The sequence below is a fragment of the Zingiber officinale genome, chromosome 2B (assembly GCF_018446385.1).
Source record: "Zingiber officinale cultivar Zhangliang chromosome 2B, Zo_v1.1, whole genome shotgun sequence".
NCBI lineage: Eukaryota > Viridiplantae > Streptophyta > Magnoliopsida > Zingiberales > Zingiberaceae > Zingiber > Zingiber officinale.
The window spans coordinates 26,490,064-26,512,128 of record NC_055989.1 but is presented as its reverse complement, the minus strand read 5'-3'; the positions used below and the strand labels follow the sequence as shown (position 1 = coordinate 26,512,128).

The window sequence follows — 22,065 nt, the reverse complement described above, 5'->3', positions numbered from 1 at the left end:
GACGCCTTTGGATACTATTCATCTGAAGGCAAATTTTCTCGTTTGTCTTGTAAAACAATGTTAATCCAAATAACCTGCAACATAAGTATTAAGACAATAATAATTAATAATAAAGAGTAGTAATTAGTTCCTATCCTCCCAAGACCAGAAACTAGTCAAGGTCTCAATTTAGGGATCTTAAATGGACCTAAACTGGACCGATTCCTACTGTCCCTCAATCGGGACGCGTCCTCACAAGGTCACCCTCCTCCAGTGACTTACCTTAACTTACCAATTTACCAGACATTCGATCAACCCGTCAACTTATCTGGACTTCATGCTAGCTATTTGATCAACCCGTTGACCTAGCTAGACTTTTCGCCAGATATCTAGTCAGCACGTTGACCTATCTGGACTTCGTACCAACTATCCGGTCAACTTGTTGACCTAGATGGATTTCCTGTCAGATATCTAGTCAGTCCATCGACCTATCTGGACTTCTCTTGTACACTTAATCAAGTGGTTAGATTATAACAAAACCTAACTCAACTTACTTGTCATTCATCAAAATTTGAGTTAGACCGTTAGTATAAACTACACCAATAAAATGTTGGTGTAATTTCACCTAAGTCAAGGTTGACTAAGCTTGAGTTGGCTCAAGTTTGAGTTTGGATGTTTGAGTTTTGAAGTTTGACAATATATGGATATTACAGGTGCAATTGTCCATTTGGAGAGATTGGTCAAGGTTGACCAGTTTAATGTGAAGAAGAGTCAAGTAGATCAAGGTTGACTGGGTACTTGACTAGGAAGTCCTAACTGGAGGTTAGGCAAGGGCAAGCACAATGGAAAGATTGGCAGAAGATGGAATTCTAAGTGGCTCAGTGTTGATTGGACACTTGGTGAGGAAAATCCTAGTGAGTGAAACCAGGTTAAAGACCTAGTGAGTGAAGTTAGGTAGAAGGAAAATCCTGGTGAGTATAGCCAGGTGAAAAATCCTAATGAGTGAAGCTAGGCAGAAGGAAAATCCTAGTGAGTGAAGCCAAGTGAAAGTCCTAGTGAGTGAAGCTAGGCAGAAGGAAAATCCTGGTGAGTGAAGCAAGGTGGAAATCCCTAGTAAGTGAAGCTAAATAGAAAGCAAGTTCTGATGAGTGAAGCTAGGCATGTGAAAATCTAGATGGGTCAAGGTTGACCGGATATCTGATGTTTGAAAACTAAAGTGGGTCATGGAGGATCAGACACTTGACATGAGACAGTAAGTTCAAGTGGTTCAAGGTTGACCAAACACTTAGCACGAGGAGAAAAGTCCAAATGGGTTAAAGGATTGACCGAACACTTGGTGATAAAGTCCTAACAGATTAAGATTAACCGGATGTTAGGCATAAGAAAGTCCCAACAAGTCACAGTTGACTAGATATTAGGCAAGGGAATCCTAGACTTGAGTTTAGTAACTTGAGTTTAGTAAGTTAGGATTGGTTAATCGATAGATCGACCGATTAAACCAGAGCTTGATCAATCAATCGATCGATTGGGATAGTCCCGTGAGCAAAGGTATCCCAATCAATCAGTCAATCGATTGGGATTCATTCTCACAAGCACAAAAGCATTCCCAATCGATCAGTGATGCACTGAATCGATCAACCGATCGATTAGGGGTTCAATTTCTCACAGTAATGCAAGGAAATCTAGAATTGATTGGTCAATTGATTCCGAGGACTTCTGTAACAGTACAGAAGCATTCTGGATCGATTAGTCGATCGATCCAAAAGCTCCCAATCAATTGGTCAATCGATTGGGATATGACCATTGAGCAGGTTGTGAGGTTTGGACAGCTGGGATCAACAGGATCTGACATGGAAATTAATTGGGAGCTGACCCAATTGATTAGAGCCCTAAAAGCACAGATATAAAGGTGACGACGAGTTCAAATAAAGTGTCCTAACATTAATGATCCGTGGAGCCTTCATGATAGGGATAGTCCTTTAAGCAGACACTTGGGGGTCTTCTTATGAGGAGACATTGAATACAGGTAGATATCCTAGTTTAGTCTTAGGATTGCATCTACATAAGAACATACATAGATATAGGAAGATAAGCAATTCTTAGGATGTCAACAAGTATCGTAGTGAATCCAAAATTCTAGAATCGCTTTCCCCAAAGCAATCCATCTCTCTCTCTCTCTCTTGTACGTACATACTTTCACACAACCTTTGATTGTCTAGATAACTTACTTTGCAAACTCAACTAGTGTTCAATCAACGATCCCTATGGATTTGATATTTTATTACACTTGTAGTTATGAGAAGAGCTTATGGAAAAAATTAAAAACATAGTTAAACTTTAGTAGCACTTACCAACCTAGATAAATGATCAGACCGAGGTGGTGAATTAGAGTTTAGGCAATCTTTTGAGGTGTTTGGTAGGAGCTAAGCTAAAATATTAGGATATGGCATTACCCCAAGTAGCATTTGCCTATAATATATCAAGAAACAAAATCATAAATTTAAGTTCTTTTGAAATTGTCTATGGGCAGAATCTATCTGGAGTATTAGACTTAGCCCCTATCCCACTTATAGGATGATTTAGTCCTAAAGTAGATAAGATGATAGAGCATCTTCGAGGAATTCATGAGCATATGAAACATGCTATTTATGAGAACAATACTAAGTACAAGACTCGGATTGATAATTATAGTCAGGTACTTTAGATGTTGGCAATTTTGTTTAAGTGGTATTAACTCGTTATCGTTTCCCTATTGGTGAGTATTATAAACTTAAAGGATAGAAGATTAGATCTTGCGAGATATAGAAGACCAATGATAATGCTTACAGGTTATACATTCCTAGTCACTTGAAGACATTTAATGTCTTTAACGAAAAGCACTTATATCCTTGTTTTGTGGATTCTGATGGTACTACTCTAAATTTGAGGATGAGTTCTTTTAAATCTGGGGCAACTAATGTAGGAGAATCTGAGCTTTTAGAGGCTATAACGACCTAGTTTAGGCCCTAAAAAATATCATTTAAAGTATTTTGGAAGACTTCGAAGATTCTTTTTCTTTCTGTTATGATTTTTTGTTAAGATTTTTCATTTTGTTAAGATTTTTTTCTTTATGTTAGAATTTTTTTTTTACATCTTAGGGTTTTGAGTCTATTTAAATAATTATTTAGTTAATATTAAGGATTTTTTTCAATTTGGTAAATACAACTTTTTTTATTTAAACCTAGAGGTGACTTCTCTTCATTTACATAATTCTCTACGTCTTTCTCTATAATTCCTCTAAGAAAACGAGTTTATAAAATAATTATTATTTTATCCAACGTCAAATTCACTCTATATATAACAAGCAAAGGTACTTCAAACAAATGATTATTACACAGTAGAATTTTATTGATATGGTGATTATTCTTAAGTATAAAGTAATATATGATAACTAAATTCGGTTATAAAACTAGCACAATAAATATTATTTTAAACCTTATAAATTAAAAAAATACAATCTTCACTTCTAATTTTAAACAACATTTTACTGAACCACGTACTTAAGTTTGCAAAATACCAATTTCACATAGAGAAGTTTTAAAATGATCAAATCACGTACCTATTTTTGATTTTATCCTTATCAGTCGACAGATATTTTGGAATAGTCGAATCAATTTGATTTTGTATCGAAACATTCAATTTTTAATCACATTAGTCGAACTAATTTGCTTTATTATTTTTTATTTTTTTAAAATTAAAATTAATTTTAGATTAAATTGGTTGATAGACCAAACGACCTCAAATTTATATGAAATTAGTTCCTATGTGTTCGTCTATCTCTCTTGATTATATTCATGGCCTCAAATATCAATTTGACATTTGGTATATCAGCTGCTTTTATCCAAAATTGGTTGATAAATCAAATGACCTCAGATTGACATGAAACATGTTCTTATATATTCGTCTACCTCTCCTGATTAAATCCATGCTCTCAAATATTAATTTAACCTAATATATTGAGAGCAATGATTTTTTGAACATGAATTAAAATTTTCAAATATATTTATGTTTAAAAAATCATTATTTTTAATATATTGGGCCAAATTAAAGTTTGAGGGAATGGATATAATCAGGAGAGGTAGATAAATACATAGGAACTAGTTTTATATCAATCTGAGGTCATTTGGTCTATCAACCGATTTTGGGTAAAAATGACTGATGGATCAAACGACCTAGAATTAACATGAAACTAGTTTCTCTGTATTCGACTAGTTATCGTAATTATATCCATACCCTCAAACTTCAATTTGACCCAATATATTGAGAACAATGATTTTTAAACTCAAAAATATTTAAAAGATTTAATTCATGTTCAAAATCGGCTGATGGGCCAAACGCAAGAACTAGTTTTAAATATTTTCGTATTCAAAAAATTATTTTTCTCAATATATTGGGTTAAATTAAGGTTTGAGGGCATGGATATAATCAGGCGAGGTAGACAGACACATAGAAACTAGTTTCATGTCAATCCTACGTCGTTTGATCCATTAGCCATTTTTGCCCAAAATCAGTTGTTGGACCAAATTACCTCGGATTGACATAAAACTAGATTCTATGTGTTCGACTAGTTCTCCTAATTACATCCATACCCTCAATGTCAATTTAACCCAATATATTGAGAGCAATAATTTTTAAACTCAAAAATATTTAAAACATTTAATTCGTGTTCAAAATCGGCTAATGGGCCAAATGACTTCGGATACATGAAACAAGTTCTTATATGTTCGTCTACCTCTCCTGATTATATCCATGCCCTCAAACATTAATTTGACCCAATATATTGAGAGCAATAATTTTTTGAACACGAATATGTTTGAAAATTTTAATTCATATTTAAAAAATTATTATTCTCAATATATTGGATCAAATCGAAGTTTGAGAGCATAGATATAATCAGGATAACAAATCGAACACATAGGAACTAGTTTTATGTCAATCTGAGGTCGTTTGTCTAGCAGCCGTTTTTGCCTAAAATCGATTAATAGACCAAATGATCTCAAATTAACATAAAACTAGTTCCTATGTGTTCGTCTAACTCTCTTGGTTATATCCATACTCTCAAATTTCAATTTGACCCAATATATTGAGAACAATGATTTTTTAAACATGAATATATTTGAAAATTTTAATTCATGTTCAAAAATTCATTGCTCTCAATATATTGTGTCAAATTAAAGTTTGAGAGTATGGATATAATCAGAAGAGATAGACGAACACATAGGAACTAGTTTCATGTCAATCCGAGGTCGTTTGATCCATCAATCGTCTTTGCCCAAAATCGGCTGATAGACCAAATGATCTCGGATTGACATGAAACTATTTCCTATATGTCCATTTACCTCTCCTAATTATATCCATGTCCTCAAACTTCAATTTGACCCAATATATTGAGAACAATAATTTTTTAAATTTGAATATATTTAAAAAATTTAATTCATATTTAAAAATCATTACTCTCAATATATTAGGTTAAATTGATATTCGAGAGCATGAATATAATCAGGAGAGGTAGACCAACATATAAGAACTTGTTTCTTATCAATCTGAGGTTGTTTGATCCATCAGTTAATTTTGGGTAAAAACGGCTGATGTATAAAATGTTAAATTGATGTTTAAGGACATGGATATAATCAAGAGAGATAGACGAACATATAAAAACTTGTTTAATATAAATCTAAGATTATCTGATCTATCAACCAATTTAATCTAAAATTAATTTTGATTTTAAAAAAATAAAGTAAATCAGTTCATTTGATTAAAAATCAAACGTTTCGATATAAAATCAAATCGATCCGATTATTTTAAAATATCATGTGATTGATAAGAATAAAATTAAAAATATATTTAGTCATTTTGAAATTTTACTATATAAAATGAATATTTTATAAATTTAAATACATGATTCAATAAAAAACTGAATTTTAAATGTACGGTTTAAAAGATAAGTTGAATCGGATAATATTTTTTTCACCCCATCCCTAGTTTTACTAAAAACCCTCTCTTCCTCACTTCACCACTTTCTTTTTTTCCTTCGTCTCCAACTCCTTATCTCTTCGGCGACGCGAAGCGCTTGGGTTGCTTTCTTCTTCGGCGACGCGACAGTGCTAGAGGGTTTCCTTCTTTTTCGGCGACTCGGCAGCGCTAGGGTTTTATTTTCTCCTCGACTCGACGGTAAGATCATCTTTCTCACAGGTTCCTATTGTATTTTTTTCTTCTTCTTGTTTATTTCAATTCTTTTGTTAATCTTCAAGATTTTTGCAATTTGTTGTAGATATCTTCTTCTTGTTAATTTTCAATATCTTCTTTTTTCTATATTTGTGCACAAATAATTTTGAAAGTTTTTTATTCTATTGTGATTTTTTTTTTCTCTAGAAGTGGAAGGACTTAAAAGATATTCTTATCTTAGTGGTTATACCATGTGATCCGAAGATTTTTGCATCTCATATTTTTTTTTCTTTATCATTAACACTTCTAAATTTATTCTTTTGACAGTTCTTTTTATAGTCTCTAATCTCAGTCTATTGAATGAATATTTGTTTGTAGCCTTGTACCCTTTTTCAGATTTGGAAACTTCTATTTGAATGTCTCTACACCTTGAACCTCTTTCGGTGTGGATTTGAATATTGACCAATGTAGGTCAAGGTGAGGAATTGAGTAGCTACCAATATAGGTTAACTGGATGGGCGTTGTTTCTGGAAATATGTTATTACAAGTTATAATGTGAGATTGACTTCGAGATTGTTATTTCCAACAAGGTTTAAAATTTTGATCCGTGCCGAGATTTCGGTTCTAGATCGGAACGATACGATTTCAGTATCGTATCGTGCCGTGTCTATACGGTTTCTGTATTCTTATATTTATATATAATAATTATTAGATAAATATATTTATTATGTATAATATAAAAATAAGTTATATATTAATTTTATATAAGTTTTCATTATTAAATAACTTAATATTTTTATAAAAAATAATCAAATATAGTTTTTTTTTTAAAAAACAATTGATCTATAAATAACTTAATTAAAATTGATAAATCATAATATCATAATATGTTATCTTACTAAAAGAAGTGAGCAATGGTTGTAATATTTTACTTAGATAACCTTTATAGTTTTCGAATATCCCGATTAAATAATCATAATTACATAATTATATAAATTAATACAAAATACTATTATATATATAAATTTATTTACTTAATTAATAATTTAAATAATATATATTTAAAATACTAAAAAAAATTAGAATATCGATAAAACATTAAAACAGGAAAAAATATAAAATAATTAAATATATATATATATATAAAAGAATATAAATTTGATTTATTAGAATTTTTATAAAATTTTTAATTTTTTAGAATTTTTAAAACAGTAAAAACAATTCGGAATATTATTTAATAAAATTTAGTAATTTTTTTAAAATTTTAAATAAATTTTTTATATTTTATTGAGATAATTTAATTAGGGTTTACGAAAGCCTTTTAAAATATCACAAACAAGTAGGAATTGTTTGATTTATTTAAAATATTAATTTTGCATAGCCACCCCACGCCCGCCCACAACGCTCGGGGCCGCCGGCGCTCCCGCGATGCCGCCGATGCCAGCAGACATCTCTGACGGCGTCGGAGGCGTCCGACGACACCTCCAGCAGCACCGAAGGTGTCCGACAACGCTTCCGACTGCGCCAAAAGCGCGGCGCCGGAAGCGTCCTGCGACACTTTCGGCGCCGCCAGAAACATCATGTCACAACGTCTTTGGCACCCGTGACGCTTCGGGCGTCCTACAACGCTTCCGCCGGCACCGGAAGCATTTGGCAACACTGGCGACGACAAGCGTGCTTCCTTCTAGCGTGCGCGATTCCTATTAGCTCATGACGCATGCGACGAAATCGTCGCTAGTTTGATGCCGGTTTCGGTGCGCGGGTGGAATGGTAAGTTTCGCCCGTTCCGCCCGGCACGGAACGAAATTTTGAACTGTGTTTCCAACCACATCATGTACATTGTTTTTAAGTTGGACCTGTAATATAGAATTTGTCAAATACATAGTTGAAAATAAGAGAAGCATAGGGATGCCAATATTTTCTTGTACAGAAATGTAACGAAAATGATATATGATGGTTGTACTAGGTGTGGGATATATACAATTGCCATATTCTCACAGCGATCATTCATCACTTCAGAACAAATATTCTCACTTGCTTGATGCTACTGTGATTACCTTATTTTAGCAATGTTAGTTGATAATATTTGTATTGCCATCAGAATGATTAATTTAGACTGGTGCTGCTCTACTTGACTTTCTTACTGCAGGGTTTTCTGTTGGCCTTATTTCTCTGTTTTTCTTCTTTTTAGATATTGTGCACTAAAACTTTGTTTCATGCATTTTGGTTTGATGAATGGGCTATTCTTGTTCAACCACTTGCAAATTTGCAATATATATCACACTATTTATGGCAATTAGATTCTTGAACTTTTCTGCTCATTTCTTTCATACTGACCTGTGTCTCATTGAAACTCTCATTATCCACAACTGGCAACAACAACCAAACCTTTATCCAACTAGTAGAGGCCTGCTATGAGTCCTCATCCACAAATAAGCAATCATTTTTATTAGATTCAATCAGGTTAGGTTGACAGTTTTACCATGTTACTATATATTTGATTAGGATAGTGATTGTTCTAGAGCTAGAAGTATAAACTCATAGTTGTCTCCTTTTCTCAATGTCCTAGTTTCTTTGCTTTTCATTTGTCCTATTTCAGTAAAATTAAAGTTGTTACCAGTAGATCCTGTAGGATCATGGACCAGGATAGTATAGTTACAAGCATTGGAAAACTTTCATAATTTGGTAAGAACTTATAGTGATAGTTTGCCAAGTAGTGTAAAAGGATTAATTAGACATGGGAACTGACTTTGTGAAAGTTTTAACAAATCCCAACAGAAGGTTCAAGAGTATAACCAGTAGTTAGCTTACTATAGTAATTCTCTTAGTCATCCTACTTACAAATGCCATTTAGGGTTTAATTTCTCATGTCATCTTAATTAAATAACAAAAACTTGCCAAAAATATATATACATTATCTATATTTTGGTTGATATCAAGATGGATGTGAAGTCACTAGGAGCACTAGGATAAAGATGTATTGTGGAAGGTTAAATGTACTCATGATGATGATGATTATGAGAGAACATATGGCTTTGAGTATTTGTTCAAAGAAGGATCTTACACTTCATAGTTAGACAAATTGGTGCTAGGGTAAAAATGTCCCTCATGATTTACTTGCCTGTATCTAGTAGGGAGCTGGCGATATTTGACCGCTTTACTCCAATAGTTAGACAAATTGAATTATTTATTGAATGAGGTTCGGAGGGTAAACAAAGATAAAATTTTGAGATATTTAAAACTATCATCATTGATTAATGGCAGGATAAACTTTAGGTAACTGTTCTCTCACAACTTATTATTGCATATACTTATGTTTTTTTATTGTAACTGGTTGGTTTTGTTCATTGTGCTGCTTCTACTAGTTGTATCTTTTATTGGAATTTCAATTGGACTTGTATTTGAATGTATGGTTAGTAGCCGTGATATATATTAACTGAATATGATGCACATTTCTGTATGAAGGTAGAAGAAGGACAAAGGCGATTCCGTATCCTAATAGGGGATCAAGATGGGTTAGTAATATTGAGGCTAATTAATATACATGAGCTTTTGCAAGTTTGTTAGTGTAGATTTAAAGGTGCACTTTGACAACAGGTAATATCATTTATGAATAACTGCAGGCATCGTGTTGTCAAAGTTGAATGAATTTGGGATACTCTTCCACCATAAGATTCTCAAGAGGAGGATGTCAGCATGACGGGCACTTTTTCTAAGAATCTTCTATATTTACAATGAATTTCTCTTCAAATAAATGGCCTGATGATTCAATTGTGGGTGGTCGGTTTAGTTGGTTATATATGAGTGTCTTTTTTATCTATCACTGTAGTGTTTTGAATCTTTTCCTTGTTGATAAAATTCCCCGTTACAAAATTTGATTATGGTTGAGCTTGCATCACACTTTAACCAATACAGCAAAGGAAATTGCTGGACTTCATTAGTAGTTGGTAGGTTCTGCCCGCCTTTTGCCTCAAAAATGGGTCATTGCTACTAGTACAATCAGATAGGAAAGCCTTTTGGATTCTATAAGTTCTTTCTCTTGTTCTTACTTATGAGACAAGCTACACAATACGCAAATAATTGTTTCTAGTGAAGCAGGAATGATAAAGCATTTAGTTATCCACATTGACATTTTGTTATTTCCTATAGTATAAGCACAAAAACTAGATGTTACGAGGGGAGGGTGATGATTGGAGTATAGTAAGGTGCACAGAAATTTTTGTTGTTGTTCACCGTTTAGCTCAACTCCTAACAACATGTATGTAGCATTCCGAAAATTTGCAAAAGGGAATAAGCCACGAAATGAAAAAGATGCCAAACAAAATTTGCAAATCGGGTCACCCACAAAATAAAAAGAAGCCAAACAATTCTTATTTTGATGAATAAATAGCTAACTAAATTCTAAAGTTTCAATATTGTGAAAGCTACACAAAAACTTTGTATGATAATATAGTTGTATTTTATCTTTGTTGATGATAATATAGTTCTATTTTACCTATGGACACATATTTACATGTATTTTATTTCATTTGTAGTTTTTTTTTTCCATGATGCTACTAAATATTAACAGAAATAATGTTTGAAGTTTTTTAAAATTTTATGTTGGTGTAAATATATTATATTTATATTATTTATTTCAAATTTATGTTAATGTTTCAGTTTGTAGCATCAATCAAGAACCAGTATTACAAGTAATTTCAATATGATAAAGTAACAAATGAAAGGAGTGAATTCATCTACTTGTATATGGGTTTCTAAGGGTCATATAGGTTGTGATATAATTTTTGAGTTATATTTAGAGATTTGTGGATATACTTTTGAGTGAAGTTCATTAAACATATCTTTTGTGAATACACTTTTAGATTATGATAGATATTTATGGCATATTTATTCTATTTTAGTGGTGAAAAATATTTTATTCAATTATAATTGAGTTGCAATAAAATATGGTCAATTACTTCAACATTACAAAAAAAAGTGGTAGAGTAATATAATTCACTTCGATAAATTTAAATAGTGATGAAGTTAAAGAAAATATTTACTTCATCACAGTTTAAAATTATAAAGTCTTTTGTATAAATTATTTTGTTAAATTAAAATTGTATTGTAGTAAAATATCATCATTGACTTTTATACTACAAATAAATAGTGTAGTTATACAATATAAACATATCGATAGATTTAAATAGTGGTGAAATTAAAGTAAATATTTATTGGACCACAATAAACAAAATGGTGAAGTAGTATAAATAATTTATTTTATCAATTAATATAACCTATGAAGTTATATATGATTAGTTACTTCGATAATTTTACGAAATCGATGAAGTAAAAGAGCCTTGTTACTTTTTAAACGGTTCAATTTCAAACTGGTTTAGATTAGATAAAGAAAATGTGGAACCGCCACATCAGCGGCCCCCCTAGAGCCGGTCCCATGGATATGGAGGGAGGTAAATGCAGGTACACAGTTGAAAGTACATAGCCAGGACGTTAACCTCAGCCAATGACACCCCGAGGATCGAACCCTGGACCTTTCAGTCACGAAATCATGCACCTCCAGCTGTGCTATGTCCTGGGGACTAATTTAGATTAGATAAAGGCTTTGTTATTTTGTGGTGAAGTAATAAATTATTTTTTTAACTTTATGTTTCTATACTTTGATAATTACCTATTTATTATATTGAATATCCTAAGTCTATCATTTAAATTCATGTATTAATCACATTTACTATTCTTTTTTGTGTGCACGTTGTTGCCCCGGCTATAGTGCAGATGTAAGGGCTCAGTTATCTTCCAGACATTCATGATGTAATTTTCAATTATGATCTATCTATAGGGAATTTTTTTTTCTAAATGAGACTTACAATTAAAGGACGTGCTTTTGGGTTCGTCTATTGTAATTACTTTTCGATTTATCTTGATGATTGATGAAAAAATTTTATAAGATCAAATTAGTTATCTCAGACTCGATATTACCTTATTAATTTTTTTTTACATGTTACATTAATTTTAAAATGGTACTTTCAATCTCAATGTTCTTCTACTAGATTATTTTTTAATTATAATTCCTCTGGACTTCATTCTATTTTTTTTAAAAGAGAATTATATTTGTACGACATTTCTATACCTTTCAGGAGAGTATTTTTTTTATTAGGAAATTCGAGGAATGATTCACGTAAATAGCTCAGCGTAAGAGTCTCACGCTAGTTCTATACAATAACGTACAATAATGTACCAGCTTTTTTTTTTCTTCAGTTCAGCAAGCAAAAGAAAATATGTTCTTCACAATTTCTTTTAAAGATAATGACCTATTTATTAAAGATAAACCTTAAACTCAATTTCTAATTGCCGGAAAAATATGATAATCATCAAATTCCAAGTTTTTAAGACGGCCCCATGCAATTTGGAAGGTACGTTTATGGAAGATTTTACCCTATAGTGGCCCTTTTACTTTGAATAAAAAGATCAGGCGATCCCTATTATATTTCACATATTAAAAATCGATTTCATGATTTAAATTTAGTTTTCATTACAATCAAAGATGATTACACTCACTCCAGATATTTTTTATAGTTTGTTCACCGATTAGGGCCCAATTTTTTTTTTGATATTATGTATTATATGCATGTAGTTGGTGCCTTGGATAGTTGGACCCAAATTCATATTTCAGAACCTTTTGATATTATCTTTTCCTTTTATCCTTTTAAGTTGCAATTTGCAAAGTGGTAAACAAATGAAAAATTAGGGATTTGAGGTTATCATGAAATAATTGGAAGGTATAATCTTATTTTTTGAAAAGTATAGGAAATGATGATTTTATTTCAAGTTTAACTATTACTAAAAGTCTTAGATCATATATGAACATAGAACCAATATTTATAACAAAGCATCATATTTTTAGGAAAAAATAATTTAATGAAAGAGAGGACAATGAAATTTCACTATCAAAGTCCTTTAGAATTGATTATTTTATTGTTGTTGTGGACATGACGATTGCTTCTTTAAAATGTAAATTTGAGCAAATGAAAACTTTTGAAAATATATTTGGTTTTTTATTTAATTCAAAAATATTAAGAACTTTGGACAATGATGAATTGCGAAAATGTTATGTCAATCTAAAATCTACTCTAATTCATAACAATTCATCAGATGTTACGTTAGATGATTTATTTACCGAATTAAAAAATATTACAAATGAGTTTACTAAATGTAATAATGTCTACAATTGATATTCTTGAATTTGTTCAAAGTATAAATTGTTTTTCAAATGTTACAATTACTTATAGAATCTTGTTGACTATGTCTGTTACCGTTGAAAGGAGTTTTTTAAAATTAAAATTAATAAAAACATATATGAGATCGTCAATGTCGCAAGAAAAAATAAATAGATTGATAATTTTATGTATTGAGAAAGATATTTTGAAAAATATTGAAACTGAAAATATTATAAACGATTTTGCAATAAAAATACTAGAAGAAATCTTTGTAGATGAATTGTATATTATTAAAAATTTATTTTGGACCTTATTTTATTTTTTCGCCCCATACCTTTTGAGTCAAAGGATCGGGACTGACTCTAAATGTCTCTTACAATTCATTCTCAGATTATGTTTAAAAAGATAAATCATAGCTTATCGTCAAATTATTAAAGGATAAATTTATTATTTAATAACATACTCATCAAAAATTATTTCCTTATATTATAATAAAATTGTCAAAATCTAACTTAAGTGCTCATCCATAAATTCGTTTCTAGAAGCCACAAGCAGTGCTCGATTATTGATATACATAGATTATCAATCGATCGACACGTTCTCTCCTCCTCGGGAACCCAGCCCTAGAGCCTCTTCTTAATTTATTAATAGACCCTAATCTACCTTGACCCAGCAAAAGATTCTAGATCGACAATTTCACCTCTCCTTTACTTTAATATATCACTGTGATCTCAGTTTCCACACCTCAAGCCAACAAGCCACTGCACTGCACAATGTCGACTTTTCCCAACATATTTCAGTAATTACATTAAGAAACTGGCTTACCTCCTCTCTTTCTCAACATGATTAGTGACTGCCAAGTGCTCATAATTTTTAATGCCCACTTGCCTTATTATTCTTCCATCGGTGTGGACTAAGACAAAACACTCTCCTTCCTAATTGTCAACATCTTTCTTTCTTTCTTTCTTTCTTTCATTCATTCATTCATTCTATTACGGTGCCTCATATGAAGTTGTGAATCATGGCATCCTCCATTAGTTTGTAATCAAGAAGGAAGGAATCCAAGAGGAAAAAGATTCATTGAGGTGAACTAGCGGAGATACAAGCTGGCTAATCCATGGTGGGCGGGTCATCTGAGCCTTCCAAGGCCGGGGCAACCGATGGCCGCTTCCTTAGCCGTCGCTGGTCACCCCTGCAGGAAGCTGGACGAGGGCGATGCCGTAGACGACGACGAGATGCTCGCTTCCAAGGAATCAGATGAGGCTGAGGACGACCCCAAGGAGGGCGCTGTGGAGGCTGGCCCCCGTCGCCCCCGCGGGCGCCCTCCGGGTTCCAAGAACAAGCCCAAGCCGCCCATCTTCATCACCCGAGACAGCCCCAGCGCACTCCGTAGCCACGTCATGGAGGTCGCCTCCGGCGCTGACGTCTCGGAGTGCATCGCCCATTTCGCCCGCCGTCGCCAGTGCGGCATCAACGTCCTAAGCGGCTCCGGCGCCGTCGCCAACGTCACCCTCAGGCAGCCAGCAGCCCCAGGATCCGCCGTCGTCGCCCTTCAGGGCCGCTTCGAGATCCTGTCGCTTGCTGGCACGTTCCTGCCCGGAGCGGCGCCGCCCGGATCCACCGGCCTCACCGTGTACCTGGCCAGCGGCCAGGGACAGGTGGTTGGGGGAATCGTCGTGGGGGCACTCGTCGCTGTGGGACCCGTCATAGTGGTTGCAGCCACCTTCTCCAACGCCATCTACGAGAGGTTGCCGCTGGAGGAAGAGGATGAGGGCTTGTTGCCTATCGCCAGAGTCGGCAGTGGCGGATTATCAGCAGATCCGTCTTTGTTGAGCATGTACAACTTGCCGGCGCCGTATTTAAACGACCCCGACGGCCTAGCCTGGGCTCATCCGAGGCCGCTGTCATTCTGAGCCGCCGGCCAAGGTAAAGAAAAAAGACCACAAATTGAATAAAGAAGACGCCGGTGAGCTTTAACTTGTTGCTATATAATGATTGTGTGTGTAATAAATGTATGTAATTGGCGATAATTTAGGCCACATGCAATTGAGAATATATACATATAATTAGCAATTAGGCATTTGAAGGTGGAAGAAGATCAATTAATGGCCGTTGCTCAACTCAACAGCACATTATATCTGTCGATTAAACTATAAATATATGTAACAAAGTTGACAATGATCATTGTGTATAGTTTGATATATATTCCAGTTGGCTTAAACATTAAGCACCTCGATTGCTTTGGTGTGTTGTTTACTGTGATTTGGTTGGTCATTTGCTATAGCATTTAACAAGGTAGAGGCTAGAGGTGGATTATTATCTTCTTAGCAATAGATAGATGCATGATTGCCTCTTGCATATTACAATAATTTATTCATATTTTTTTATAAGTTGTACTGTAGTAGTAGTAGTAGGAATCTAGCTTCTATAAAGAACTTCAAAAAATAATAATAATAGATAATAGAATTCTCTTCTTGATTTAAGAGATCAGACTTTTTTTTTCCTTTTTTACTGAAGAGTTTGATTAGAAATATTGTTTGTTTGTCGCTAAAAGAAGTCATAATTTTAGCTGTAAAATATTATCTGTACACTTTGATTTTTAGTCAATGTTTGTATACATTGAATCCTAATGCAGGTCAGCTATAGTTGTTTTAGATTAATCGACCAGTAATGCTTATAGTTTATTAAGTTATGTTTTTGGTTAACCTCTTGTTTGCCATTTGATATGTGTTAACAAATTTTATATATATATATATATATATATAATTTTTTTTTACTTTTATACATTGACTAACTCTAAATAAGGGTATTAATTAATATACCATATATATGGTACATTATAAGAATTCGGAGAGCAATATAATTGAAATGAATCGGTATCTCCTAAATAATTGTTTTTCTTTAACATCCCTTGCCCTCTCCTTTAATTTTTTTTGATATATGTATGACAAACTATTTTCAAACTATTAAAATTAGCGTGGATAGCACACCTAGCCTAAGATGACCCAAATAACCTTTAATTTGCCACATGATCTTATTTATTATTAGAGTAAAAGGTAATATCATTTATCTCATGCGATCCAATATTACTATCCTCAAGTTATCCTTATTGAAGCTACAACACGCCCATGGATTTCATATTACTCTATAATTTCATATTAGATGACCTACATGATTAATGAATAATTTGTGTCTTATTAGATGACATTATAACAAATAAAGGGATTATTAAATGATGCATGTGGTGCATACCAAGTAATTCAAGGATGTGCAATGATAAGAGAAATAGTTTGTGAGCATTCACTAGTACAATTTTGGTGATAGACTTTGCCATTAATTGCTTTGGTGATTATTAATTATGAACTAATTGTTAGTATTAGTTTTAAAAGTCAATTATAAGATGATTAGACTTAATGGGTTAATGGATATGGATTGACTTATTAGATTAATAGTTAATCCAATATGCTAAAATCTAATCCATTAAAAATAATTAATGGAGATTAATTTGACATTGAAGAGGAAGATTAAAGAGTAAAAACCCTTGGTTTTCATTGGATGCATATAAAAGATTTTTAGGGCATTGCATTTGATTAATGAGACTCTTGATCTTCTTCCTCCTCCTCTTCTTCTTGCCTTGGCTAAACCTCTCTTGTGGCTAGCACCATGAACATGGTCTTATCCGAAGCTGTGTTCGTGCGACGAACGTGGAACGTGTTCATGTTGATACCGTAGATGCGCGGACATTCTGATCGCACTGAGATCTACATTTGAATCAAAGTTACTGTCGGGAGCACCGGTCACGCAATAAAGGTAACTATTCTAGCTGATAGAGTAGCAAGAATGAGTATACTGTATTCACAAGGATCTCTGGAGGGATCCTTTTTCCGCCGTGTTATGTGTTATTTTTTGCAAAAGATTCCTATAGTAGTATCAGAGTCACTTGCATATACGTATACTTCGTTGTAGTTATATTTTATATGTGATATAGATTAGAACATGTGTTTATTATGATATGCATGATTGTATGGGCGTGAACAACAACTTATGTTGTTGGACGTATGCTCCAAATGTGGACAACAATTGATGTTTTTGCTCCAATCAGCAACGATTACTGATTGAGACATGAAACAACAACTTGATCTGTGGACTAAGTTAACGACCAGCAATTAATCTGTGGTCAACAACCTTTGCTGATTAATCCGTGGACAACAACACCTTTAGGCTCCAAACAGTAGCTACGAGGGTCTCAAGTTCATCTTAATGAACTAAGGGCAGCAACTCATTCAATGAGTTGATAAAATAATTTTACTTCGAGACCGCCATAGGGTTGCGGCTCATAAATCATGTTCAGTATCATAATAAAATTTATGTCATAGATATATTACAAATGTTGTATGTCATGGTGCATGGTTATGACCCCTTACCCAAATGTAATTGGATGATTGTGTGTGTGAATGTTGTAATTTATAATACGATCTGCATGTCATGTCTTTCACCATTTTATATTTTCAGTTATAAAATTAGACTACCCTCGAATGTAACTCATGGTTTCTTGTTTTGTAATGTACAATTAAGAAGATTGTTGGTCTACTGGACGGTGATGGAAAAAGGAGAAGGCCAACAACACACGTCAACCAAGGAAGCACTTGGAGAAAATACAATTCTCTAAGTTGACCTATGAATCTTCTCATTGGCTTGAGAATATCGTAGTATACAAGTCATAACCATGTCATGTTTCTTATTATGCATATATGTGATGTATGTCATGCTTGTATGTGATGTATGCTTTAGTTTTATCATAATTAAGTCATTTTCATTTGTCAATCAAAGTTTGGTACTCACTACTAGCTTGATCAATGGTAGTTAGGTTTGCCAAAGCAAAGTGACTCGATTTATCTGGGTAGAATACGATAGGACAATTGTGATGTCCGACTATTAAACTTTTGGTGAGACTTAACTAAGTTACCTCAATTGGATTGAGAACTTAGAGGCATAGAATATAATTAAGTCAATTTAATATGTCTACCAAAGTTTGGTACTCACTACTAGCTCGATTAATTGTAGCCAGATTTGTAAAAGAAAAGTGACTCGATTTATCTTGGTAGATTGCAATAGGATAATTATGATGTCTGAATATTGAACGTTGAGTGTGACTTAACTTAATTATCTCAATTGGATTGAGAACTTAAAAGCATATCTCATATGATGGGCAAACGAACAAATAGTCATATTCACCCAACTATACAAGAGTTTCATATGATGTAATTGGTAAAAGTTGCTTACCTAAATTATACAAGTCTTGAGAGATTAGCCAAAACTAACTTAAGATAAGATATAATATGGATCTTGTTTCACTTGAATGACATTGCTTTTGGGTATGGAGCTAGTAGTATGCGTAAACTATGGTTGTCCACATCCATGACTTGCTCCTACTAAGATTTACAATTCAGTGAGAGATTCATTTAATTAAAGGTCTAATTAAGTAATTTAAATATGATACTTATTTCTGCATTTTATATTATAGATCACCATTGGTATCAGATATGTCGAATACTCTCTCTCTTTGTGATCTGTCCTTGACAAGGACAAACTCAATGGAGCTAATTTCCTAGAATGATATAGAAACTTAAGGATTGTTCTTAAGTATGAAAGAAAACTATACGTTCTAAAGTAATCCATTCCTGAACCACCCGCCACGACTACTACTCATGTTGATAAGGATGCTTATAAGAAGCATCAAGATAGTGCATTAGATGTGTCATGCCTTATGCTTGACATTATGAGGGGCATTCTTGATAGTGTATAGTTAGGTTTTGTTTATTGTTATTTAAGTTTGTTTAGTTCAATTGCATTAGTTTGAATACTGCTCTTCATTTATGCATGTTTATGTTATTTTTTATGTTTTTATATTATGCCTATTGAGGGGCGTTCTTGTGTCACAGTATGGCAATGCAGTATAGGCTTATCTTCAATAGTTAGATAGAATTGTTGGTTAGTTTATTTATGGATGTTTTATTCTGTAGAAGGTGATGCTTGTATTGTAGAGTGACATTGCGCTATGGGTTCATCATTGCTAGTTAGTTAGAATTTCATCTGTTGTATTAGGTTTAGAGAACAACTGCAAACAAAACCTCTCTGTTCGATTTTGCCAAAAAGTAAACATCCTACCACTGGTTCTGCGAGAGAGATGATCCGGGCCCTCTACTATACTATCTTAGTGTAGGTTAAGGAGTTTCGATTGATTATAAATTGTTAATTTGATTTGCGCACATGACAGATGTGACTACAACATTAGGTATCCATTAGTGGTTTGATCCAACTTGATTAATCGAGCTTGTTTTAGGGACTCATACTTAGACTTTGTTTCAATTTAAATTTAAAATTGACAAGATTTAAATCGAGTGTTAGCCTTGTATCCTAGTCTGAATTGATTGAATATAGTCCTTTGTTTTCCAAGTATCATATCAAGATACTTAGAATGCACAATGAACTATTCCAATGATTTCCCAAGTTCTTTGACTTGATCTTTCAAAGTAAAATTTTAATCTTCAAGTTGCTGGATTTGAGTTAAAGTTTCACTTTGAACAGGTCCAGTCAAGGGACTTGGGTTACTTTCCTCCTAAGGGCTTTTACCTTCTTTTAGAGTGACTTGACCCGTATGTTAGATTTAGCTAACTTACGAGTTAAGTACGAAATTAAATTATACAACTTATCTACTAAAACAGAACTTACAGTAGTATTTGGTCTTTCAGAAATGGATATGGATATGTGGTTTCTCTCAGACTTGGCCTCCGATTCGATTTTCGAACTCATTGTCAATTACTTGTTCCTATGCCAGTAGTGAGAGGAAACTTGCTTGGGCTTGTTCTTCTTCATCTGAGTCTTCTGACAAAGATTCATCCCATGTTGTTTGTAGCACCTTCTTTCTCCTTTACTTCTTAGCTTCTTTTAGATTTGGACACTCTGACTTGAAGTATCCTTTTTGGTTGTATCCGTAGCACGTTACCTCAAACTTGCTCTTCAAAGTCTAGCCTAGTTCAGATTGAGTGCCCTTCAATTTGATCACCTTTTTGATTTCATGTTTGGAGAAGCCTTTCTTTTTCTTGTATAATTTCTTAATTACGTTAACTAGTTCGACGGTGATTTCTTCATCATCTTCGGAATCAAACTCAACTTCGGATGATTCGGGCTTGAGTCGTAGCTTGCATTTCAACTCTTTTATTTTGATTTTCCCTGTAAGCAAAGCAAACTCTTTCTCTACAAGACATGCATTAATCTATTCATCCAATTCAAATTTGAAAAATAATTTATCTAACCCAAGAGAAGAATGATCCTTGAAAATATTGTAAGAGCATCCATATCAGCTACTCAATCCAAAGATTTTATCCTAAATTTTGGATAGGGTAGTTAAAAAATCTTTGAATCAACTATCCTATCTATTCTCTAAATTTAGATTTAATGAATAGTAATTCTCGAAATTTAGGGAATGAAGCATCTACCCTAAAAGTAAAATAATATTTTGTTCAATCTCTCTCCTTCCACTCATTCTTTTTCATCTCTCTCTTTCCACTCATTCTATAAATATAATACTAAAAAAATAAAAGAAAGAGAAGAAAATAATAAAAAATTAAAGATAATGAAAATTTTAGGGTAGTTGATGTAGTGTGTAATGAAAAGTGATTGTCTAAATTTAATAAATTGAGTTATTTATCTTAAATTTTAGATATAGTAATAGGGAAATTGATGTAGATATTCTAAGCATCTACCATAGATGCCCATAAAATATTCCTCGAAAAAGCTTTTAGTGTATACCTGATTATATCTCTATTTTCCACTTGCAGACCGATTGAGTGAAGACTATTGAGAAGATCTTGGATGCGAGCATAGAGTTGATTTGCTTATTCTCCTTCCTGCAATTTTATGTTATACAATTTATTAAGTATTAAATCATGCTTACTTACTTTGGTGTCGTAAGTGCCTTTGTGTATCTCTATTACCTTGTTCCATATTTCTTTGGCACTATTGAAGGGTCTAACTCAGTTCAGCTCCTCTTTGGTTAGGTCACATTGTAGAGTTTGAGTTGCCTTAACATCGGCTTTAATCATCTTCTTTGTTAGTGCTTCCCATTTATCGCAGGGGATGAGTAATCCATTTTCAGTGGGGAGTGTAAATCCAGTCTAGATCACGATCAACATCTATATTTGAGTTTTGAAGTACTATTTTATCTGACCCTTCCAATATCCGAAGTCCTCACCAGAAAAGAGAGGTGGATGAGGAATACTGTAGCCTTTTTTATGGGTCATTTCGAATAAATCTTGCACAAAAGAAAAAAAAAATAGAATGTATCAAGACTTGATCTTGGATTATTATTACAGGAAAATAATAATGTAAAAAAAAAAAAATAAACTCGAGGGTATTGTATCATTTTTGAGAAATAAAACCATGAGCGATAAAGAGGATTTATCAAAAGGGGTGATTGCACTGAATCAGATTGACAGTGAAAAATAAAAATAAAAAAAATAATGCTTAAAAAGGTAGTTGTACCAATTTAGAGAGACCCTGCTTGATACCAAATGTAGGATTAAAGAAAGCGCTAGAGGGGGTAAATAGAGCAAATTGTTTTTTCACTTTTTCTGAAAACTTCGAGAGATAACATAGCGAAAAAGAA

General features: G+C 33.2%; 1 protein-coding gene and 1 long non-coding RNA gene across 2 annotated transcripts; both read left to right on the top strand.

Annotated features, from left to right (window-relative positions):
- Positions 1–6,005: 6,005 nt before the first annotated feature.
- LOC122049046 lies at positions 6,006–10,056 on the top strand. The gene is made up of 3 exons (XR_006130792.1): positions 6,006–6,189; positions 9,649–9,698; positions 9,807–10,056. It is a non-coding gene; the product is annotated as an uncharacterized LOC122049046 (long non-coding RNA).
- A 4,253-nt stretch (positions 10,057–14,309) lies between these two features.
- Positions 14,310–15,624, top strand: LOC122045516 (AT-hook motif nuclear-localized protein 20-like). Its single transcript, XM_042605761.1, has one exon. It carries the CDS (start codon positions 14,558–14,560, stop codon positions 15,308–15,310), a length of 753 nt encoding a protein of 250 aa, XP_042461695.1. The 5' UTR covers positions 14,310–14,557; the 3' UTR covers positions 15,311–15,624.
- Positions 15,625–22,065: the final 6,441 nt, after the last annotated feature.

Bases quoted from the DNA above. Each gene is read 5' to 3' on its own strand.
- LOC122045516 (XM_042605761.1), top strand. From the start codon at position 14,558: ATGGCCGCTTCCTTAGCCGTCGCTGGTCACCCCTGCAGGAAGCTGGAC.